The following is a 26,257-nucleotide window of genomic DNA, read 5'->3' as shown; positions in this document are numbered from 1 at the left end:
ACTGTTTCTTTTATATAGAGTTGCATATTGTTACTATCAAGGTTGCAGGTTTTATTTGGCGCATTTTTGGACGCCTCCAAGGATTAACTCATTTATGTATATATTGTATGCATGTTCCATGTGCTATATAACTTGTAATTGTACTTTCACTTCATGTATTTTTCTAGTCAGTCTCAAAGGGGGATCACACTTTACCTGACACCTATGTACATGTTTCAGAAGGTATTGTTTATTCAGGTGATCCCCCTTAATGGTTTGTTATACTTTTTACTTAACAATTTACCTTATATGTCATTCAATAAATGACATATTCGAAAAAACTGCTTTAGAGTGTTTGGTTATTTGTTACTGCTTGGACGGTTTCTTCTCATAGGAGGCATAAACATTGATTGTGCTTATTGAAGATATTGTCTTGATGAAGAAATGCCATAACGTTCTCAGAGAAATACAAAACAGTGAAATTGTAAGACAATAACTGTTTCGGAAAGCAATTCAGGTCGATATTTTGTTTTATTGTATAGTTTTAGAAAAACATCAAACAACAAAATATTTTTAAAACATTTATTTCAGATTACCAGATTCCAAGTTCAAATGTTGATAACTTCTCTTTTTCTGAAAAATAATAGCTTTTTATATCAATAAAATAGTTCTCGTATATATATAAAATACTAATAGACCATTATTTAAATTATTTTTATTTATATTTGTTTTAAAACATAGGGTCTTTGGGTGAATGACATTTCAATGGACGAGGTCAGACAGGAACACTCCCCACCTTCCTTCAATAATGCCACCTGCACGTGCAGCTTTGAATATTTTAAAGGTATATGTTCCGTATTAAACAGTATTTTTTTTTCGATGTTGGAAACTCGATCAACATTTTGTCAATATGATAAACAATGTCAAATAATATCTCACAATTTCAACAAATTATTGACTGGCATTGACGAAGTTTTGGTGTATTCAACGCAAGTTCAAAACGTTAATTTTGTAATATTTATGACTGATTGATGGCGCAGGAAAATATTATAATATAAAATATTATCAGAATATAAAATATTATCAGAAACACCACGATATCATCCTACTAGGATAACAGATAAACAGAAAATTAGTTTGATTGCTTTTCAATCCTATCGAGTTCAATCGTATAATTTGCATAAAGTGTATAACTTATATTACTTGATATAGTCCTTTCATGATGTCCAATTGATACGGCGCATGTACCTTAAGGGACGTTATAATTAAGCAATGGATTATTATTTCTTGAACGATGTAGTCTCATAACTGCTACGGTGTGTGCATACAAATTGAATAACGAGTGTTAGGAAAATTTGTTTGCACACACCGTGGCAGTTATGAGACTAAATCTTTCAAAAAAACATAATGTAAAAGAAGAGAGTGAACAATGATGAAAAAAATTAATAGTCCAATTTTTGAATTTATTTTTGGGTTTAAAAAGTTCAAATCTATCTAATTGTAACCAGCGTAGGTATAGTCACTATACACTGTAGGTGCTAGTCGCGGCCATGCTATCACTTCGAGAAATTGAAAGTACAGTTACTAAAAGACGAATAGGTAAAAACAAATTCTGTACTTGGATTAATTCATTGTGTTTGCTCGGTGATATTAACCACATATTAAGAGGTAAGATCAACTTATCTGGTATCGAATGAGACGGGAATGGACAAGGTTTTGTTCGGCACACGTGTGGCTGAGCACAGAAACTGCATGGTATTTTTTCTGTTATAATGATAGGGGTCTTATACCATACCACCCCCTATAAGGGGTAATAATAATTTTATTAGTAAGTTGTATAGTATAGGTCAAATGCTGTATGACGTGTTTCATACCGATTATTAAGCCGTTCTTGGCACACTGATTTTGACTACGGATAACTCCGTTTACCTGATCAAGATATAGGGCTCACGGCGGGTGTGACCGGTCAACAGGGGATGCTTACTCCTCATAAGCACCTGATCCCACCTCTGGTGTGTCCAGGGGTCCATGTTTGCCCAACTACTTATTCTGTATTGCTTATAGGAGTTATGAGATTGATCACTGTTCGTTATCTTCACCTTGCATATGACCCCTACTAACATTACAACAAAATCACCGGTTGAAGCGTTCCTGTGGGCCGAGATGCAGACGACATGCTCGACAGTACCCATACGCCTAACAGATTTAGATAACATCATCTATAAATAGTGATGTAACTGCTTCAATCATTATCTATGATCCAGCTTACCTTGATAGTTACAAACTGTCTGGTGTGATCCAAAGGTAGCGTCACCCACTTAGTTGTTGTTGGTACTGTGGCTCGTTCTGAAGGTAGCGTCACCCACTTATTTGTGGTGGGCGCTGCAATGGTAGCAGCTCAGGATTAATAAAAGACACATCATGGGCGACTTGTACAGACATACATAAAATAATATGTATTGCTTTAACATAGTAGACGAATTCCAGCGTTTTGTAATCTAAGACTATTGAAAGTGAATTACCAGGACACTGTTTTATTTGACAATGTACAGCTTCTGTGCTATCCCCAGTACATGGCATTCCTCCTCTAGATGGCGCTGGTTGTGAACAGTTCCTGTGACGTGTTTGTATTCCGTTTCCACATGTTGTACTACAGGATCCAAATAAGCTCCATTCACCCCAATGACCGTCAACTTAAATGTTGGGTAATATCAGTAAAAAGTGTGAAAACCTATGCCGTTATATGTGTAACGGCCAGTTCAAAATTAGATTATGTGCAACTATCGATAATACGATATGAATTGATGAACTTAACTATCATTTGATCAACTTAAATATGTAAAGAAGCTTTGTACATTCATATCGTAATGATTTATATACGGGAACACGAATTTACTCGAAACAAAGCACATACATTTGTAGCAACAGCAGTCCTTAATATATAAAATATTTTACTTGGCATCCTTACCTGACATAACTCTGGCACCATTTCCTGGCATAATCATGTTATTCGATCCGCGGACTTTACGATAGCATTTATTCCGTAAATGTGACTTTTAAAAATGGAATAAATAGCACGATTAGTTAACATGAGTAAAATGTATAAGTATTAGTAACTATTTAGTCTGTGTACCGACCATCTATAATTATATATCTTTATACATATAACCATGATAACGATATTGTTAAGTCCGCGGATCGAATAACATGATTATGCCAATTGAACAAATCTCCTATCTCTCCAAATATGGCGCTAAAACATGCGGTACCACGAGAGTCGCTCGTGCTGTAATTCGGCCCTATTCAAACGTTTGCTATATAAGCCAGACATTTGAGACCAAGTGGACAGAAGAGAAGAGAGAGACTTAAGATACACTTCTCACTATAAAATGGAGTCTGAAGACCCAGAGAGGATGGTAATTATTCAATTATCATTACTGTATTATAGTAACCGGCTATGATTTGGTGCCACCCTTTTGTGATTATTAGTTTTTGCTCCTACTGTACTGTTGTATCTATCCGGGTATCCCATTGGACCCGGTCAACTTTATATACTATTCAGGTTTCCCACATTTGATATTTTATATATATTATCATAATTAATCAATTCATTATATATATATATATATATATATATATATATATATATATATATATTAATCCCATCTCGTGTTTGGCTTTAAATGATTCAGGGTAGATCTCAGAAACAGGAGACCCACGCATAAGATTATTGTAACCCAAGTCATTGACGGACGAAACGTTACAATATGTTACTTTTAATTCTTCAGCTTTTTAATGAAAAAAAAAATTGAAATCATTAAGGATAGAATATTTGCTTTGGACAAATATATATGACTCTTCTAATACTCATGGCTTTATTTAGATCTATCATTTATCATGCATGGACCTTATTCATATACCGTTTGCATTGTAAATATATCAGTAGCTACGGAAGGTTTTGTATAAACAAGGTTATTTTATAAAAATGAAGAAAGAGGAGAGAATGTAAACATGCTAAGTCTACATTATGCAATGCAAAAGTGAAGATAACGAACAGGATCAATGAAAGGTGAAGATAACGAACAGTGATCAATCTCATAACTCCTACAAGCAATACAAAATAGATAATTGGGCAAACACGGACCCCTGGACACACCAGAGGTGGGTTCAGGTGCCTAGGAGGAGTAAGCATCCCCTGTTGACCGGTCACACCCGCCGTGAGCCCCATATCCTGATCAGGTAAACGGAGTTATCCACAGTCAAAATCAGTGTGCCAAGAACGGCTTAACAATCGGTACGAAACACGTCAGACAGCATTTGACCCAATGCGATGTTGTATTGACGAACTAGATCGTTATAACGACCATAGAATTTGCGAAATGCTGACTTCAATCGAGACTGTTGAAATCCCTGTACCATCAACTTATTTGTCAGTAGCTTACCTCGATTTAAAAACTGACTATACCCAGAACAAGCTCTTGCATATCGAATCAGTTGAGATATATAAACACCATATGCAGGTGATAATGGAATATTGCTACATAAATGTGGGAAGTTGACGATGGAGAAGCTGAAATCATCCCGTTTGTCATACAGTTGAGTTGTTAGTTTGCCATTAATGTCTACTTTCAATAAAATATCTTAGTATGAAGCAGAAGTGGACGACTCTGTGGTGTCCTTTATTTCGAGCTCACAGGGATATATCAAATCGACATATGAATGAAAGCTATCATTGTTTTAATAGACAAAACGTCTCATAAATCCTATGAAGAATAAAAAATTGAAGGCAAGTCAAACATGGACCTCTTGAAACACCAGAGGTGGCATCAGGGGCCCAGGACGCATCCCCTGTTGAATGGTCCTGCCATGAACCTTCTGTCTTGATCGGATAAACGGAGTAATCCGTAGTCAAAATCAGTATGTAAAGAATAGACTAACAATTGGTATGAAACACTTTAAACAGCATTCGACCGAATCACAGGTTGTGTTTGCAAATAAGATGATTATAACAATCATAGAGTTTGTGAAATGCTGACTTTAAAGGAAACTATAATTGCAACCCCTATTACATCAACTTATTTGCAATTAGTCTGTTTAAAAATTTATCATACGTAGACAATGCTCTCGTGTATCGGATCAGTAGAGAGACATAAACACCATGTGCAATATTATGAATATAAAAACTATCTGTTGGTTCGAAGCGTTGGAAAACTCATCAACATGTTACTGGCTATATTTAAAGATATTATCAATGGCAGTCTTGCGATGAATATAAAATAAAGGTATGAAACATATATACCTGGACAATCAACTTGTGTACAATTTCTACTGACTACAGATTCGCCGACACACGAAGTGCCACCATGAGCAGGTGCAGGTTCTGTGCAGGTTCTTTGCTTTTGCTGTATTCCTACACCACATGTCACAGAACAGCGACTGTAACTACTCCAGCTACCCCAGCCTCCGTCCACTACAAAGATTTCAACATTTTCATGACAACGTTTTGACAAATTATCCAATAATACTTTATCTTAATGTCGTGGAAAGTATCCTTTTATATATTTTGTGTAGTTTTGAGTCAAATATTCCATTCCCCTTCTGACCAACAACTACATATCAGTGATATAAGGATAGGTATGTCATATGCACTTCTTAAGTGATTTAAAACACCCAATACAATCTAGATGGGTAGTTTGGAATTTTACGTCATTTTCAGCATTGTTCACCCATACAGAAATGTGACTTTAGTTGAAGTGACAAAGATTAAGGCCCATGCCTGATCCTCAAGGCTGTAGCAGGGAAGGTTCTTTAATGTGTCAAAGCCTACCGAGTCACGGGACATCGATATTTACGGTCGCGTCCAGTAGACTTGCGACAACGGCAAACTAACTCAACTTCATCACAAACGGGATGATTTCAACTTCTTCATCGTCAACTTCTCATAGTTATGTAGCAATATTCCTTTATCACCTGCATATGGTGTTTATATATCTCAACTGATTCGATACACATGAGCTTCTTCTGCGTATGGTCAGTTTTTTCAATCGAAACAGGCTACTGACAAACAAGTTGGTGGTGCAGTGTCGTTTAAAATCAGCATTTCGCAAATTCTATAGTCGTTAATACGATCTAGCTTGCCAGTACAACCTATCATTGAGTCAAATGCTGTCTGACGTGTTTCATGCCGATTGTAAGGCCGCTCTTGGCACACTGATTTTGACTACGGATAACTCCGTTTACCTGATCAAGATATAGGGCTCACGGCGGGTGTGACCGGTCGACAGTGGATGCTTAATCCTTCTAGGCACCTGATCCCACCTCCGGTATATCCAGGGGTCCGTGTTTGCCCAACTCTCTATTTTGTATTGCCTATAGGAGTTATGAGATTGATCACTGTTCGTTATCTTCGCCTTTCTATTGCGTAGCGCATGGCGGTATAACAGTCGAGCTACTTTTTAATAACTCGGATATGTCGCAGCCTGGGATCAAACGTGTAAAATGTTCAGTTGAAGAGGTACTTAATTTTGTATGTAAAATATATGTTGATATGTATTTGTACTTGGTATGAATGAAATTAAACTATATAGAAATTTGGATATCATTTTCCCCTGTACATTGGAATGTACATCAGTTTGTTGAGGACCCAATAGTAGATATATGGACAGCAAAACACAACTTTATTACTGCTGTAATTAACTCCACTAACAGACTACTTAAAATTTATATTGAGAATAAAACTTCACATTTCACTTAATTGATTGCCGGATTTGATACTATAGCAAGCTAATCAAGATAGCCCACACCATTGTTCATTTACATTTCCACTGTTTTGCCTTCAATATCTTCATCAACTGTAATAATAGTTTTTCCGGCATGCGTGCGATGCATATGAGGACAATGTGCGTATGAATCTTGATAAATATAGTACGTCAATTTCAACGAATGAGAATTCCCACAGAAATGAGAGTAGAATGTATATAAGGAACATATTTTCTTTACGCTAACGCGCTTCATAAAGTATGCTGGCGTAAAGCGTCGCAGTTCATGATCTCATGTATTTTCAAAAAATGAAATTCATTTTTTTAATAATTTATATTACAAATCGCATTTTCCTGTATGAACCAACCAATTTCAGCACGCGACACAATCCGTTCATATTGACTATGAACAGATTATGAACTAGCTTACAGCACGCGACTGAGAGAGCGTAATAATTTGAAAATATACAACATGTGTTACAAAGATCTCGCAAGTCACACCTCGGATTAAGATTGTGAACTTACGTGGATTATCATCCCAATTTTGCGGTCTCCTAACTCCAAAATGCAGTGCACCGTGCAATGTTAATAAAAGGCAGGGCGAGACGAAGTATGACGTCATGTCTATGTGTTGACGTACGTCAAAATACTACTGTGACAGAGGCTAAGAGTTCGTTTTATGCAACACAATAGAAGCAATGTAAGCAAACGGTGATTTAGTAAATAAATATGAATATAAGAAATGAACAGCACTTTAGAGCTGTTCATGGTCAATATGAACGGATTTGGATTTGAGGCAAATTCTCTGTGAATCGCTAAAAGTACTGTTTATTTCTTAAATATTTACATTAGCAATGTTTTTGCCTTTGATATCTCTACAAATTGTAATGATGACCATTTCCTCATGCATGCATTGCTCTTGTAAACAATGTGCGAATGAATACAAATGAATATAGTACGTCTATTTTACGACTGGGAATTCCGACAGAAATGGAAATAGAATGTACAAAAAAAAAGAGAACTTTCAGTTTTTAAGATACACAAGGATATGAACTGCGACCAAAGTATGCTAGCGTGAAGCGTCGCAGTTCATACCCTATTTTTGCATATTTACAATCTACATTATATATTTATCAAGTATTCATTCGTGCATTGTTTAAAACTACAGCGCGTTCATGAGGAAATTACCCTCATTACAATTTGTTTATATATCAAAGGCAAACATCATATATACATTTCACACTCGTCAGAAAACCCTAATAACATATTCTCTCCAATAGTTCACTACCGGTCGCAGTGGCCAATCGGTTGGAGTGCTCGCTTGACAATAATTCGAAATTCCTCTGACTCTTTCTCTAGCTTTTATATTGTGACATGTGCACATGTTACAATATAAAAGCGGGAGTAAGAGTTAGAGGAATGTCAGAGCTTCATGAACACCCGTGTTTAATCCTCGATACAGGCTCTTAAGACGTTTGAAATAGGTAGTGAATATTTCTTCACCAAGTGTCCAGCATTCGAACTGAAAGTCACGGGCCTTACAAATGTGACCTGAAAAACGGAGTTCCCGTGTCATGGTAAGCATATGCACGATAACGACTCATCACTGCTACTATCCTAGGTTCCGTGTATAGGTAAAAATTTGTGGCACTTCATCTAAAGCTGTATGGCGATCATACGAGTAAAAACTCTCCGAATGGGACATAAAACAATGCACAAACAAAAGAAAAGATTATCCGTGTTCATCACTGTTATTTTGTCATTTTACATATAACAATCAAATATTATACATCTCTTTGCTGATTTAATAGCTACACAAGAACCCTATATTTTCTCTCTATACATTTCTAAAACGAAACAGCTTGTCAAACTTACAAGCAAACTTGAATGTACATCATACTCTACCTGGGCATGGTGCAATGTTACACTGGTCAATCTCTGATTTAAGTCCGGAACAAAACTTTCCTCCGTTCAGTGGTGCAGGGTTTGAACATGACCTATATCGTGTTTTTGTTCCAACTCCACATGTTGTTGTGCAGTCACTGTACCGACTCCACGCGCTCCACTGTCCATCCACTTCAGAGAGAAAGAATATATGACTTTAATGTATAATTTGTATAAAACAAAATTGTTTTCGGGTAGTGTTACCTAAAACAAGTATATACTGTTTTACTAGAATAAACTCGCACAGTTGCGGGTAGGAGACAGAACTGAGATATAAAAAGTACATTACTAGGGTACATGATACGCCCGTCTGAGCCACTACACGGACATGATGCATATCTGTTTGCAACTGACCAATTTTGATGGCCCTAAACTCGAACGAATCGGTTTGTTTTTCTTTTGCTACCCAAAATTCATCATTTACTTGATTTCCGATGAAAGTGAGAAAAAATGATTAGTCTTATAATGAATACCTAAGGGTAAACAAAGGTGGTGATGGCTATACCAGTCAAAATGCAATTATATGGAGGGATACTTCTAACATAAGTATCAAAAGCGCCGATAAAACAAGATCTGCTGGTTTTCAAAGAGTGTCCATTTAGACAGATCATGAAGTCACCAATAGTGCATGTTCATTACATAGGAGACGAGATTATCTATGTGCCAAGACCTCACGGAAGTCAGGAATCTACAAGACGAGATTATCTCTGTGTCACGGAAGTCAGGAATCTACAAGCGGTGGAGATTTCGTATCTACTATATCATCTGTTCTTTCACAGATAAAAGCGAACCAGTTCAAAGCAAACCACAACAGGTAAATAGAAGTATGGTGTTGGATAGAAATCTTACTGGACAGTATCAGAGAGTGCTGAATTCATACTGTTCTAAGGCAAATGAACAAATAAAAAAACTAACATATGATGAAATCTACAACACTCTTCATCCTGCGTTCTACCTGGACTAATTTGTGCACTAATTGACAAAGCACCCTGATCTTCAGTGCTTTTTAGCAAACAAGGGACTTCTTTTGGAGATAAACAAAATTTTTCAAATGAAATTCCGCTACTACCATATGACACTATTGTTTTGATTGGAGACTTCTATGTGTCAGTGCTTGTTTTTAAACATGTTTTGTTTTAGTGTAGTCTATAAATTCCAGTGGCTTTCTACATACATGACAGATAATCCGAAGAAATCAATCATTTTTTAAGGAAAATATGCACTCTAGCACATAATCTGAAAATTTCATTACGATTGGATGAAAATCAAAAAAAAAAAAAAGGGGGGGGGGTCAATGTACCCCAACCCGGGTTTGCCTACCCATTTTACCAACACGCGGTATTCTCCGTCTCTATATAACCACATAACCACGCCTCGACAAATGGAAAGCTTGTGGAGATGTGCCTCCTAACTTGACAAAGATGGAGCAGTCGGTGGGAGATAACTTCAGTTTCATGATAGGTGCGATAAGACATCGATATAGCCGGTCTGAGCCTGTGAATTGTGTATGTACAACCTTTATGTTTTTCTACAGTACGTTTCACGAGACAATGAGATGATCGTGAAAATAAGACAAGAAAAAACTATCAAAAGTATATATAATGGACAATTCGAACTCTTGAGAAAATGGTCATTTGAATAATGACAGTGAAATATCACTCTATAATTTACTTTTCATCTTGCAGTGGAAGGTGGATACACGAGACATGGAAACTAACAAGGACTTTTCTGCTGACCTCTTTGGCTAAAGGCTTCATCATGATGGATCGAAGGACAAAGACATCGTCGCCAACAAAGACGTACTAGTGTGTACATCTCAAGTGTCATTTGGAAGCTCTGGGGCTGGTAATCCTAAGGTACAATTTTCAACAAGCTTGCTTCAGCTCGAATCATTGTATATCTATGGATCTGATGTTGACCCATCACCCCCGAAAGCAGCCCAGATAAATCTATAGTCGACATCTACAAGTGTTATTAGAACATTCGAGTAAATTCTTTGTAATTAGCCACTTTCTGGAGGGCAGTGATAGGCAACATGTTTTCCATCTAGTTCCCACACACATGGGAAGTCCCTCCTTTCATAGAACTTGTCCGTTATGACACGTCAACCCTCGGAGGTAGTGGGACAAACCAGTCCTTCATCCATGTATTCGTCAATGATGACTTTGCAAACCTCTCTCACTATTAGTGATACGGCATTTGGGGGGACTTGTTATGCATACTTCATTAAGGTGTAATAACTGTTTCCGCAGGCTATATGACGCAAAGTTATGAAAATCTCCTAGCCAGGCTCAATGTGATCCCTTCAAGTACTATGCTTCTTGGTAATTCTTGGACTTATCCTACTTTGCGGCTAATCATATATATATGGAGATGTGTGTAGGAAGTTGATAAACTATGTAAGGTCCCCATTACATGTACAAATATAAGTTGGTAGTACATGCCAAAATCCCATCGCCTCAATACATGGTCTTATCCAGTTCTACCTCCTGCGTTGACCTTTTACCCTAATCCTATTGCCTATTGGCTCTCAACAAATGTGGTGTTGATTGATTGTAATGCTGTAATACAGTTCCTTAATACTGACGACGTAGCATCTTAATATCCTCCATCTTTTTATCTGTGTTACATATATGAATAATTGAACAACAGAACATTATTGTGAATACGCTGCCTGTAAATTACGAACACGTTTAGTGCGTATTTTGTAGGTTTTAAACACGTTGACTAAGCTCTAAAGTTGACAGGCAAACGCTGAATACGTCCAAATAGGTTTTCTAAACGTCCGATACAAGTTACTGAGAAGTACGTTACCAATTATTTAGAAATAAGGTATACCGACACCAGTTCACCAATGTGTGCCAACATATGAGGAGTGTTCATGTAACACGTGTGAACTTGAGCATTCCTGACGATTGTTCGTGTAACGTGTGGACTTGTGCATTTCTGACGAGTGTTCATGTAACACGTGTGAACTTGAGCATTCCTGACGGGTGTTCATGTAACGTGTGGAGTTGTGCATTTCTGACGAGTGTTCGTGTAACGTGTGGACTTGTGCATTTCTTTCCTGTAGCATACATCCAACTTAAAACTCAAATATTGGCAATGCGGTGACTTTTTTATGAATGCACCGGATTTTGGTTTGTACTTATCATATAACAACTTATACCACCGTATTTCATTGCTCGTAACTTGTTAAAACATCTTAATCGTTTTTGCTTTATTTTTCATTCGTCAGCATACGTCTTTGCTACACCTCGTAGTGTGACAGTCGCATTCCAGTTCACTTGAATAAGCTACTTATCAGGACAAATCTGTTCTCTGCAGACGTGACTCAAATTCAACACCGCAACAGATAGTTCAGTCATCAACAGGTACAGTATTGGAACAAAATTTCGGTCTGATTATATGACCTTTTCCACAGGTCACTAAACATCGGCTAAGCGCACTCCACTCGCTCCAACCCAATGGATTGTTGAACAAGTACAAGACAGATATGTGTATTCAGTATGCGTAATATAGATTTGAACTATCTAGTTTTTAAAATGTAAGACTGATCTTATCCAAGTTTAGTTTAACTTTTACATAGTGTTTAAGGAGGCACTTTCAATGGCCACTGGAAATTAACGTTCTCTTGAATTTTCTTACTTTTACATAAGCATTACATTGAAGCTGGTTTTAATAGTAATATATTATGAAAGTAACAATAAATTTCACGGTGACTAAGGACTTACAGTATGCCTAGTAATTTCCCCATGTCAATGTTCTATAATAATGCTTCAGATGGTGTAAACGAAGTTATAAACAACAGTACATCGATTCAAAATTGAAAAACCCCAATAAACTTGACAGCATTGTCGTAGATCCTTTTCCTGTTTACAGTTCTCACCTGGACAATCCTGTTGGGCACATCTCAGCGTTTCGTTAGGGAATCCCATACATTGATCTCCGCCATACTCAGGACGAGGCTGAGTACATGTGCGCGTTCTGATCCGTGTCCCTCCACCACAAGTCGCTGTACACAGACTCGACGTGCTCCACTGACTCCAGCCACCGTCCACTTTATACAGATTAGATAGAAGTTAGAAGTTTTTAAACACGCATATACACGTAAACACACACAAATGTATACATAGATACTTTAGTGTTTTACACATAAACTCCATATATCAAGTTTGGCCCCGCCCTGGAGTCGGAATCGCTGCCCCGGGGATCATGAAATTTATCATTTTGGTAGAGACTCCCCTGCTTTACATGACTATGCATTTAGTTTTTCTTACAGATGTGCGGTAGAATACAAAAGATTTTTTTTAATATTGGTAAATTTTTAGCCCTTTATGTTCCGCCTCTAAGTCTCTAGGGATGCAGGAGTCCTAAAATTTACAATTTATGTCCACCTTGTCCCCAAAATATTTGAAAAGAATTGGAATGGTAGTTATGACAAAATTAAAATGTTCAATTGTTAACGATAAGTGTGCACACATAGTTGCTCATAGCCCCTGGCTCTGTTCTGGTTTTAATTTTCATCGATATTTCATAAATGATAAAAATTCATATACTATTCTTAGGATAGGTCACACAATTCAATATCCAACTGATCAATGACCGTCAAAATTTAATCAAGATTCAACCAACTATGCATTGAATTACCTGGACAATGACGCGTATGGTGAAATACGCATTCTTTATACTCAGTTGGTTGTCCGACACAATTAACGCCTCCGTGCTCAGGTGCAGGGTGTGTGCACGTTCTAGATCTGTATATCGTTCCTGTCCCACACGTAACAGAACATTTACTCCAAATGTTCCAAGCGCTCCAACCACCATTGACTAAGATGGAATGTGAAGAATGTTATGTGTTCTGATGATTCTGTTATAACAATAAGTCTACCATGATTAATATTCACATTCATTGCATTTCATTATTTGTTGGGGTGAAATTTCATGATTGAGGAAAGTAACATGTTTGTGTGGACTTTTTTTTTTTTAGTTCAGTCTCTCTTATTAATTTTGTGAAGGATTTAAAAACAACAAAAAACAAACACCCTTGAATTATTACATACTATTGACATGGATGAAAAAGGTCGGTACCACGGTCGAAATGTTTTGAACATCAACAAATACGAAACAAACATGAAATGCCATTTCAATCTTCTGGAAAGTAAATCGAAGTCTTTGAGATCCCTTTCAATTTGGTCAAAATTCTTACTTGGACAATGATGCTCTCTGCAGATGTGCGTGTTAAGGGCATCACCGTGACAATCAGCTCCGTCATGATCAGGCGCAGGATTTGAGCATGACCTCGTTCTGGTTTTGTAACCATTTCCACACGTTACTGAACAATGGCCAAATGCACTCCACCCACTCCAACCTCCATCAACTATTAAACAAGTAAAAGCAAAACCGTTCTCGTATAAGTTTCAACTTTTAAAACTATATGGGAACTGTAAACATCAGAAGAGTTTCTCTTCTTGTAGTCTTGGCAAATATCTTATCAAGTTAGTTAGAAATAAATCTCATCTCTCTTAATTCATAGAAATAATAAGAATATGTTTAATCTATAAAAACAACAAGGGATCCATAAATCACAACACTCACCGGAACCACCTTAATCCTATTGAGATTGGTCAGCGTCCGTCAACAATTAAACGTTTTTAACTTCTTAATAACTACCATTCCAATTCTTTTCAAATTTGGTATGAAGCATCTTTGGGACAAGAAAGACATATATTGTATTGTAAATTTCAAACCTTCTACACCCCTTGGGCCTTAAGGGCGAGGTAAACATTGACTAGTTTTCAAAAATCTTCTCTACAACCGCACATCAGATGTAAGAAAAGCTAAACTCATAGTGATGTAGAGCAGGAAAGCCTCTGATAATTTTTAATTTCATGATCCCCGGGGTAGAGGTTCCGACTCCAGGGCGGGACCAAAATTACATACATAGTGTTTATGTGTAAAGCATTTTGAACATCTTTAATGCTATTGATACTGAATTGAAACTAAATGGATGTCTAGAAGGAGCAGTTAGTCCTTTACCAAAATCGTGTTAGTGTTACATATTTTATATTATGTAAAGTTTTTTGCATCAATATAAGCACTTTCGGGGGCATTTATGTATGAAGAACACATCTTGTTTTATACTGTCGCTGAATATTAGAATTTAGCTCTTAGATATGCAGACCGTGGAAAATTATTATAGATTTGGCAGCCCTTGGAGCTAGTGATATTTTTTGCTAATACTCAGGTGACCGATAAGACCTGTGGGCATGTTATTAAAAGATCCTTACCTTTATAATCCCACGAACAATTTTAACCCCATATTATGACCCCGACAAAGCACTACGGGGTTGTGGCTTAACTGCATTTGAATTCACACAACATGGGGATGCGTCAAAATCAATTTGACTAACATGGCTTTGCTGTTCTGGAGAATAATTATTTTAAAGATCCCCCTATATTGTAACACAAAGTGATCATAAATTTTATTTATTAAAATATTGATTATCATATCTAATCATTTACTACTGACATGAGTATGTTCATTTGTAGGTTAGATATAATACATAACCTAAAGGGTTTAACGAATGCTTTGTGCATATGTTACTGGGAATGCGGAGTGCACAAATCTACTCTACAGTGGTGAGTTAAGTGTAACGAAAATGACAGCTATATGACCATTCTAATTGACGGACAGTGTATTAGTATTTGCTGACCACGTATTTCTGCTGATTGGGCCGTACAACCAATAAGGAATGTCATGTGCAATGTATTCACTGGAGAGTGGGTTAGATCAGGATATAGGGCTCACGGCGTGTTTGACCGGTCAACAGGGGATGCTTACTCCTACTAGGCACCTGATCCCACCTCTGGTGTGTCCAGGGGTCCGTGTTTGCCTAACTATCTATTTTGTATTGCTTATAGGAGTTATGAGATTGATCACTGCTCGTTATCTTCACCTTGCATCTGAACACTTCCGACCACCTGTTAACCTCTGAACTTCCCTAGTATTTAATAAATATTCATGAAGAAGTTGGATACTTTCTCATTCCCATTACCAAATAAGATGGATACATCAACGACCCTCCTACATAAAAGACGCACGCATCTGGAGCCTGCAGCTTTTAGCATCTCAGCTCCAATACCTACGTTACGGTCTTTCTAATTGACTTTATCAAAATGGACTATTTATTATTTGATCGAGACTGACTCTTTTGTTGGTTGGATTCCTTTTTGGAGTTTACTTTCAATAAATCTTTAAAAACGTTAGCAGTGTCTCCTTAATCAGGCGTAGTGCCACAATATTCATGTATTATGTAAGATTTGATCCCTGATGTTAGTCCCATCCTAACCGCAGGGTCCATGAAGAATTCCGAATTCAGAACATTTGCACATTGATATGATTAATCGTGGCCCTACTACCCTAGATTTTTTTATTTCCTATAGATTTTCATGTAAAACTTTTAGTTCCCTATTTAAGCCAATCCTAGTCCAATATGAAACTTCACAGTTATAACGTGACTTGGCGGATTTTTCATCATTTTACCGGTATCCGGTCGAATTGACAATTTGTACAACGACAATTTACATGTTCGGTGATTTTTTCAACGAAAAAAGCGTAAGCGTAAACCTAGCCGTACTCAGAAAATAACGAAACGGGTGAATTTAAATATGGCTGACAATGTGAATGAACTTGGTGATAATCAAGACGAATCTGAAGTGGGATTGGATTTAAATGAACAATCGAATGATAGTGTAGATACATTTAATTACCTCTGTCCACCACACCTATTCTAACACCCGAGGATCAAGCACCACCCTGGGTATCCAAACATTTTGACTGATGAGAAAATGGAACGATTGAGTGTTTTCCGAGAAAAATGTGAGTAGAATCAATGATATAATTTCAACTATGTGTAAACGGGTGAATGAATTGAAACAAATGTGAATGATATTACTTCAGAGTGTACTGAAACCAAATCTGAAATTGAGGAATTAAAAAAGGTAAACTAAATATTGACAAATGAGGTGCTAGATCTGCAGTGAAGGTCTATGCGCGAGAACTTATTGTTTTATGGTATACCTGAAGGTGAGGAAAACGGCACAAAGACATGCAATGATATTATAGATGACTTTTGTGCATGTAGTTGACAATATGTATCCTAGAATTGACAGGACATATAGAGTTGGGGGCAAATCTAATCGAACACGACCCATTGCCGTAAAATTCAATGACTAGAAAATGACATACGAAGTCAATTACGATTACGCGGCATTTCATTTTGGATAAATGAACAATTTCCAAAGGAAATAAATGATCGCAGGAAATCCCTATCATCAAGGAAGCCAGACAAAGAAATCAAAATGTCCGTTTAGTGAAAGACAAACTGTTTATAAACAGACGTTATACATGTCTGACAATTCCACAATAGAGGAAGAATTACCAATCTACCCTTAGATTTAAATAAACGGAAATCTGCACTACCGGATACCATGCTGGTCTTGCGAAGAGTTTTAAAGATTTTCAAGTATAAACATATGAAACTATTACTTTATCGTGGGCCCGCCCTAGCCCCCCCCCCCCCCCCCCCCCCCCCCCCATGATTTGAAGAAACTTGAATCTGCACTACCTTACGATGCTGGCGTATTGAAAATATGACTTGTCGTAACCCTGCTGTTCTTGAGAAGAATTTTAAAGATTTCTCTTATACATATGTATATCCCCATGTAAAACTGTAATTCCATATTGGATGTTTCTTGTATGTTCCCAAATAAAACTTTAACCCCACTCCTCCCCAGAGATTGATTTCAACATCTTTGAATTGCACTACCTGAAGATGTTTTTCTATTAACATGACTATTAATGGCTTAGCTGTTCATTAGAAGAAAAATATTTAAAGATTTTTACTATATATTCCCATGTAAAACTTTGATCCCCAATTGTGGACCCACCCTACTCCCGGGGACCATGAATTGAACAAACGTAGACCTGCACTTGCTAAAAATGATTACATATCAATATAATTATTGAAGGCCTTGCTCTTAAGAAGACTTTAAAAGATTTTTGCTTACAGAATTGTACATCCCCATGTAAAACTTTGATTCCATGTTGTTGACACACCCTACCTCCGAGGTCAATGATTTGTACAATATTGCATCTCCGCTCATTTGGGAAGCTTTCATAAAAGCTTCGTTCTTTCTGGTACAGTGGTTCTTGAGAAGATTTTTAAATATTTTCAACATATTTTCACTATTTCTCAAATATGTCCCCCTTGAAAAGGATTTGAATTTTCATTTGAACAATTTTGAGTCCCTTTTATTCAAGGATGCTAAAAGGGCAAGATTGGTTGAAATTGGTCCTGTGATTCTGGAGAGGAAGTAGAAAAGTGCAACATTTACGGACAGATGGATTGATGGACGGACAGACGCCAAACAACAGGTGATCAAAAAAGCTCTTCACGTTTAGCTCAGGTGGGCTAAAAAAAATCAAGAAGTTGGTTATTCATAGTTCATACATTATCCAATAAAATCTATATTTACTATACAATTCTGCAGTTTTAAGATGGTCTTACTTGGACAGTAATGGGTCTTTACACATTTGTTACAGTCGGTGGGAGAGCCCATGCAATCAGCTCCACCGTGCGCAGGCGCAGGATGTGTACATGTCCGTGTTCTAATCATGGTTCCATGACCACACGTCACGGAACAATCACCAAAACTTCCCCAATGACTCCACCCTCCATTGGCTGTCAAGAACATGTGCAAACGTTTTATTAAGCCTTTGGTTTTGTATATGTACGTAAGCGTTATCCATTCCCGTCATTACACCCTTTTTACATGTATCTAATATGTACGCCTTTACATTGTAGTTTCGCTTTACTACATGTATGTAAGCATTTTAAAATATTTCTTTTCAGAGTAGTGTAATAGTACTAAGTTTTGACAATCCATTACTGACAAATATATGTTTTTATATTCATACATATTTAGATCTTAGATCCACCCCTTTATTTACATCACTACACAAAGGTACACTTACAATTTATATACCTTGGGGGCTTTGGTCATGGATCTGAGTGTGGTCATTTTGTATGAAGGGTTTATATTTGTCAGTAATGGATTGTCAAAACTTAGTACTATTACAACCTCCCCCCAGTTACAGAATGACGTCCGCATCATTCACCTGGACAGTTGTAAATCAATATGATCCTCAGGTTCAGTAAAAGGATGTAACAACTGACAAATAGCATTCACTGTAGGTCCTTTAAGATTCTACGAATTTAACAAGATGAGTTTTGGTCTTGCAAATGCTCCGGCAACTTATCAACGTCTTCAAGAACAATGCCTAGGTGATCTCCATCTTAAAGTTTGTTTCATTTATTTGGATGATTTAATCATTTTTTCTTCGTCGTTTCAGGAACATCTTGATCGGCTCCAACTAGTTTTTCAACGGATAAGAGATTATGGTCTTAAACTTTCTCCAAAGAAATGTTCTTTTTTTATGAAAAGAGTCAAATATGTGGGACATATTGTTTCTAAGGAAGGAGTTGAACCTGATCCAGACAAGCTTGCCAAGGTAAAGAACTGGCCTACACCAACTAATTCTGAACAAGTTAGACAATTTTTGGGATTTGCTGCATATTATCGAAAATTCATCCACAATTTCGCCAAAATAGCCAGACCACTAATTGACGTTATGGCAGTTGGAAAGAAACCAAGAAGCAATGCTAAGCCCAAAGTAGACCCTAAGTGGCACTGGGACCAAGAACAACAACAAGCTTTTGATGAATTGAGGGACAAGCTTACATCACCCCCTGTGTTGGCCTATCCAGACTTCAGCAAGCCATTTAAGCTTCACACAGATGCGTGCCAGACAGGACTGGGTGCTGTGCTTTACCAGGAGCAAGATGGATTAGACAGGGTGATTGCTTATGCAAGTAGAGGATTGAGCAAATCTGAGAAGAACTACCCCACCCATAAACTAGAGTTTTTGGCTCTCAAGTGGTCAATAACTGAAAAGTTTTCGGATTATTTACAGGGTAAACCCTTTACTGTATTCACAGACAATAATCCTTTGACGTATGCGCTCAGCACAGCAAAGTTGGATGCCACTGGTCACCGATGGATTTCGGCTCTTGCATCCTATAACTTCAACATAGTGTATCGACCAGGGAAATCCAATGCTGACGCAGATGGTTTATCACGATTGGATCATGAAACATATGCTGAGGAAATTTCTGGTGACTCGATTAAAGCTATTTGCCAGATCGGACAGCCATATGCAGAGACACTTTCCGTCAGTGATGCTATTTGTCAGTTTTTACATCCTTTTACTGAACCTGAGGATCATATTGATTTACAACTGTCCAGGTGAATGATGCGGACGTCATTCTGTAACTGGGGGGAGGTTGTAATAGTACTAAGTTTTGACAATCCATTATTTGTAAATATATTATATACTGTACATATTTTTTTTCTTGGAAGTCATATTGTTGATCAACGTCCGTCTGTCATTACTTAGCGGTCAATTTTTGGTATGCATATTATTATTTGGGTTAGATAGTATGTAAGCGTATAGGTGTGACAGAGAGTTTGAGCCATGGGTGGTAAGTGATATATAATAGCGCACATTTAGCCCTCGTTCATATATTACCCAATAGTATTTGAGTTAATCTACAATTACTAATTCTCTCTCCTTTTGACGTTGACATTGAACAGACTTGACAAACTATTCTATATTATAGTCAATACTCTGGTCAACTAGAGATATCTATGTTGTTTGGGTAGATTGGTTTGGTCTTCTTCTCAGTGTTATAATTGGGCTGTGATTCTGTGAATTCGTTGCGTTGTTTTGAGTTGTTTGATATCAACATATTGCATACAGTTCATAAACAATACACATATACATTTTCCCTTTAATACCTATTGATAAATTTGTTTATTTTTCAGGCAGTTTATTATTTTAGGTCGTGTTCGGTTTTCTTTCGCATTCATTATTATATCGGGATCGGTTTCTTCAAATCTGCGTAATTTCCGATCGAGCTCGATATCCGTCGTAATTTATTCTACCGGAAACAAGTTTAGAGAAAACGTGGTTCGTAAAGGTGACGGGTGGTTTCGTCCCAATTACATATTCGCACCTAGTGGATTCGCACCTTTACCTGTACGCCCCAAGTGGATTCGTCCTAAGTGGTTTCGCCCCATTGAGTATGTAGCAACAGTGGTCGGAACGATTGATCATTGCATACTCTCCGTTAACGATGAGTAATTGAATTGAATTGAAATTAGGGGATGAATGCTATATATTAATTTACCGACGCCCAAGGTATGTTCATTTTGATCAACATTTTTTGGATGTTTATACATGTATATGGCAACAGTGGTCGGGACGATTGATCAGAGCATACTCTCTTTTAACGATGAGCAATTGAATTGAAATTAATGAATACTATACAGTATATTAATTTACTAACGTCCAAACTATGTCCATTTCTATCATTATACCAAGAATTTTTGCCATGGCAAGTTGCATTCATTGTGGAAAATCAGTAAGTAAAAATTATCATATGAAACAGAATTAGCATTATGTAGATGAAATTAGTGTGTCTATTATGTGATTTTATTAATTTTTGATATATTTCTCAACATTTCTTTGTTGTTTGTGGTTTATTTATTTTCAGCATTAAATCATGTGTTTACTTATGTCAGCCGTAATGAGTCTGTTTCATTTCAGGTGTTATTTCAGGTAAATTAAACATTTATTTAGACTTGTAAATATATCAGCTGATTGCCTCGTGTTGCTCAGTTGTTGTTTTCATTCTTACTTGCGTTGCATTGAATTAATTTAATAATCAATTCGTCGGTTACTGGAAACGAATCATATTACCGGAAGTGCATTTCTAGTTTCGTTTTGGTTAGTTAGCCCTTGTATTTACGGTTCATTATAGTGAACTACCCTCCTAGTTAACAACTAGTGTGGTATATTTCAGTTTAAAGCTTTAATTTTGCCCACATTTATTTAGTTCTCGGTGGACTACCCTCCTTATTTCAAATAAAATTCCTGACAATAATTATTTGCCCAAAGCATTTTTTTTTATTGCTGCAGAAAATTTGCAAATATATTCAGTAGTGATATTGTGTTGTTGAACAGTTTGTTATCATACATTAATTAAACACTCTTACAACCATGTCAATCCCTGAAAAGGAAGCAGAACCCATGGACCAGAAAGTGGAGGCAACCGTCCAGAATGAGGATGCGATGGAGTTGAAAGAAGATTTCATGACTCCACATTGTTTCTGCTTTCAAAGCATTAAAGGTAAATCCAAAGGCAGACACCCCTGAGGATTTTTTGCATTGTTTGAGTTCCATGGATAATACCCCAGGATCTACAGTAAAGAAGGAACCACAAACCCATGCCATGCCTGCGAGTTATCCACTGCCACCACCTTCAAATTTTTATGGGAAACCTGCAAATCAGCACTATTACCCAAGAATTTCTACTTTCTCAGGAGATGTCAAAAGTGAATCTACCTATGAACTCTGGAAGTATGAGGTGGAATGTCTTATGAATGAATCCTACCATCCTGAAGCCATTCACCATGCTATTGATGAGAACCAGTGCACTACCAAGTACATAACCAAGATGAAGGAGCGATTACAGGAAGCTTACAAACAGGCCCAGAAGGCTACACAGTTCTCCCAGCAACGTCAAAGGGGTAATTATGACCTGAAGGCACGTGCATCCACTTTGAAAGTAGGAGACCGGGTACTGGTGAGGATAGTGGCCTATGACGGAAGACATAAGATTGCGGATAAGTGGGAAGGCAATCCTTATGTCATACTATATCAAGACAATGAAGACATTCCTGTCTACAAGGTTAAACGGGAGGATGGCGAAGGCAAATGTAGAACACTACATAGGAATCTTTTGTTGCCGATAGGATCCAAATTCCCAACAGTTCCACCTCCACCCCCTAAACCTGTGAGGAGAAGAAAGGCAGACAGAAAATCAGAAGTAAGTATAAGTTCTAATGATACTGTTTCTATTTCTGATTCAGAAAGTGAGTTTTCTTTTGTAGGTCTCCCTACAATGATTTATGAGAACTCCGTTGAAAGTTCCTCCTGTCGAGATGGTGACGACCAGTCGTCGATAGGAGATGCTCCGGATATTGATCCAGAGGAGGACGCTCCTCGTCAGGATGATGAGACTGAGGATCGGCATGACGGTGATTATGATGAAGTTAATCATGGTGAAGAAGTCGATCATGGTGATCATGATGATGAAGATGACCTTGATGATGATGATGTTCAGCCTTCCGTAACTGCAACACCACCAATCCCAGTTCCAAGACGATCAGCAAGGAACAAGACGAAACCCGCTTGGACAAAGGATTTTGTGATGATGAACCAGACAGTGCCTGAGTGGTTGCAGAGAGCAAAGTTCATGAAGGAGTTGATAGATAAAGGTTCCTTTAATGGATTAGATTCTTCAGTATACCAGATGGCACTTGTGAACATTGTATCTGCATCACATTGATTTTAGCTTGTAAATTAGAAGTACTTTTATGCTGCTTGAATTGTTTACTAGGTATTTGCATTACTGGTAAGTATGTACTTTTTTTAGTATATTTACAACTGTCCAGGTGAATGACGCGGACGTCATTCTGTAACTGGGGGGAGGTTGTAATAGTACTAAGTTTTGACAATCCATTACTGACAAATATATGTTTTTATATTCATACATATTTATATCTTAGATCCACCCCTTTATTTACATCACTACACAAAGGTACACTTACAATTTATATACCTTGGGGGCTTTGGTCATGGATCTGAGTGTGGTCATTTTGTATGAAGGGTTTTTATTGGTCAGTGATTGTCAAGTTGCATTTGGTTGGTTTTCTCGGTTCTATAGTTTTACCGCCAGTTTTGAGTATCTGAATATTATTCAGAAGCTAGGTAGACATACATTTGAATAGACGTGATTTTGAGAAAGAGTTTAATACTGACAGCAGACTACAAAATCCTTCTACTGAAGAATCTAATCCATTAAAGGAACCTTTATCTATCAACTCCTTCATGAACTTTGCTCTCTGCAACCACTCAGGCACTGTCTGGTTCATCATCACAAAATCCTTTGTCCAAGCGGGTTTCGTCTTGTTCCCTGCTGATCGTCTTGGAACTGGGATTGGTGGTGTTGCAGTTATGGAAGGCTTAGTACTATTACAGTAGTCATGAACATATTTCTTATTTTCTGTCCCTAAATGTAACTAACAAGTCTTACTTGGACAGTAATGGGTCTTTACACATCTATATTGTTGAGTTGGAGAGCCCACGCAATCAGCTCCACCGTGTGCAGGCGCAGGATGTGTACATGTCCGTGTTCTAATCATGGTTCCATGACCACACGTCACGGAACAATCACCAAACCTTCCCCAATGACTCCACCCTCCATTGGCTGTAAAAAACATGTACAAACGTTTAATTAAGCCTTTGGTCTTGTATATGTACGTAAGCGTTATCCATTCCCGTCATTACACCCTTTTTTATGTATCTAATTTTTACGCCTCTACAGTGTAGTTTCGCTTTACTGCATGTATGTAAGCATTTTAGAATATTTCTTTTCAGAGTGGTCATGAACATATTTCTTATTTTCTGTCCCTAAATGTAACTAACAAGTCTTACTTGGACAGTAATGGGTCTTTACACATCTATATTGTTGAGTTGGAGAGCCCACGCAATCAGCTCCACCGTGCGCAGGCGCAGGATGTGTACATGTCCGTGTTCTAATCATGGTTCCATGACCACACGTCACGGAACAATCACCATAACTTCCCCAATGACTCCACCCTCCATTGACTATAAAGAACATGTACAAACGTTTTATTAAGCCTTTGGCCTTAGTAGGTACATGTTAATGAATATTAATTTCATTCCCGTTATTACGCCTTTTTATCACACCTCTAGGCTATACAATGGATATCATCCATTACATAAATTCTTATTACACTGTTTTCCTACGCCGCGCGTGACGTCACAAATGTACGTAAATTTTAAATAGTTTGTTTACAAACATGTCAGAGAGCGAAATCCTCAATAACTGTATATCATGAAAAGAAAGCCAGTTGCAGCAGGGCTATTCTTGGGGGCATAAGAAATCACAACTTGCTCTCAAACGATTTAGTTCGAAAATTAAGTAAAAATAACATGTCTGACAACCAAAATATGCAGATAATTGGCCACAAATATACCCAATCAATCAATAACCACAGCAATTTAAATGAATTACACACATGCAGAAGGTCGGGGTTCGAATCCCGGCCGCGAGAGACCTAAGTCGTTAAAACGGGTAGTGACAGTTCCATCGCCAAACGCTCGGCATCAGGTGTGAATGTCACGGGTCCTCGGAGATGACCTTAAAAACGGGATGCCCCGTGTCACAGTAGGGGTGGCACGCTAGAAGACCCTCACTGTTCAATGGCCGTAAGCGCCGAGCATAGTCCTAAATTTGAAGCCCTTCACCGGTCTTGGTAACGTCTCCATATGAGTGAAAAATTCTAGAGAGGGACGTTAAACATGATACAGTCAATCAATCACACAGGAATATTTCAACATTCTCTCTAATTTAACATCTTTACAACGATGCGTATCAGCCACTCGGTTTCAATTCACTGAAAATAATGTTGCCTTTCAAAACACATTAAACAACAGTGAAGCCACAATAATAGATGTGACAGGAAAAGTCCAAAACTTTGCAAATGGTAACATTTTGGATGGGAAAATAATTGTAAACATGCCAAACGATTCAAATTCGTCATCCAAAAAAATATCATGTAATCTATGGCTCCGACTCACAGGACTGATTTAGTACAGAAAAGTAACTGAATAGTACATAAAAGACTAGCTTAAGGTATTCAGTGTCAACATTAAATGTTTATTGTTAAATAATGATGAAAGTGAAGTACATTGTAGATGAGTTATGATTAGAAGCCGACCTATTTGCACTTGAGACATTTTTGAAGTGTTATTTGTCCTTTGTAAAAATAACAAAAATCTTATATACGAACTTAAGCTCAATATTTTTGTTATAACATCTAGACAATAAAATATGTCCAAATAAAAAATCTTATTCTCTAAAAATGCGTGATTAATATCATTCAATATTTTCATAGAGAAAGTTTATGTAAATTTCTACCATGCAAGAGATTTGTATGAAAATATGATTTCTTTGAAAAATATTGTAATAAAACATGCTCTTCCCATGGACCTCAATGTTGAATTTTAGGTGAAATGAATCAAGTAGTAAACAAAATTTTTAAAATTCCTTTGGTGGATTATTTTGATTTGATGAACCCTTCAAAATGATACTAATGGTTACAAAAATCCCACCATCCCTTTACTAGATATGAATTTTTGGTCGTTATATATTGAATACCTTATAAAAATCAAAAGACTCAGTTGCAAAATCAACAAACTCCGTTGCAAAACGCACGATCATCGACAAACCGCACGATCATCGACAAAACGCCCGATCATCGATGTAAACCTCCCGTCATTAGATGTGACGCTAGATGGA

General features: G+C 37.3%; 1 protein-coding gene across 1 annotated transcript; it reads right to left on the bottom strand.

Moving 5' to 3' along the window:
* Positions 1-549: 549 nt before the first annotated feature.
* LOC125651579 (coadhesin-like) lies at positions 550-24,202 on the bottom strand. The gene is made up of 10 exons (XM_048880236.2): positions 23,966-24,202; positions 18,254-18,427; positions 13,891-14,061; positions 13,332-13,511; positions 12,571-12,741; positions 8,643-8,813; positions 5,279-5,449; positions 2,502-2,672; positions 2,249-2,361; positions 550-612 (listed from the first exon to the last, which is right to left on the bottom strand). The coding sequence occupies exons 1-10, from the start codon at positions 24,150-24,152 to the stop codon at positions 562-564; spliced, it is 1,560 nt and encodes a 519-aa protein (XP_048736193.2). The 5' UTR covers positions 24,153-24,202; the 3' UTR covers positions 550-561.
* Between the last annotated feature and the right edge of the window lie 2,055 nt (positions 24,203-26,257).

Source organism: Ostrea edulis, chromosome 5 (genome assembly GCF_947568905.1).
Source record: "Ostrea edulis chromosome 5, xbOstEdul1.1, whole genome shotgun sequence".
NCBI classification, from domain to species: Eukaryota; Metazoa; Mollusca; class Bivalvia; order Ostreida; family Ostreidae; genus Ostrea; species Ostrea edulis.
Note: the sequence above shows the minus strand (reverse complement) of the source record. Positions and strands in the feature narration are given on the sequence as shown.

What these genes read in the sequence shown, in the direction of transcription:
- LOC125651579 (XM_048880236.2), bottom strand. Translation starts at nt 24,152, where the DNA reads ATGTTTTTTACAGCCAATGGAGGGTGGAGTCATTGGGGAAGGTTTGGT. An exon ending in AAAGACCCATTACTGTCCAA is followed by an intron (nt 18,428 to 23,965) that starts GTAAGACTTGTT and finishes TGTTCTTGACAG; the next exon opens with CCAATGGAGGGTGGAGTCAT. An exon ending in GACAGTTTGTAACTATCAAG is followed by an intron (nt 613 to 2,248) that starts GTAAGCTGGATC and finishes ATTATTTTTCAG; the next exon opens with AAAAAGAGAAGTTATCAACA.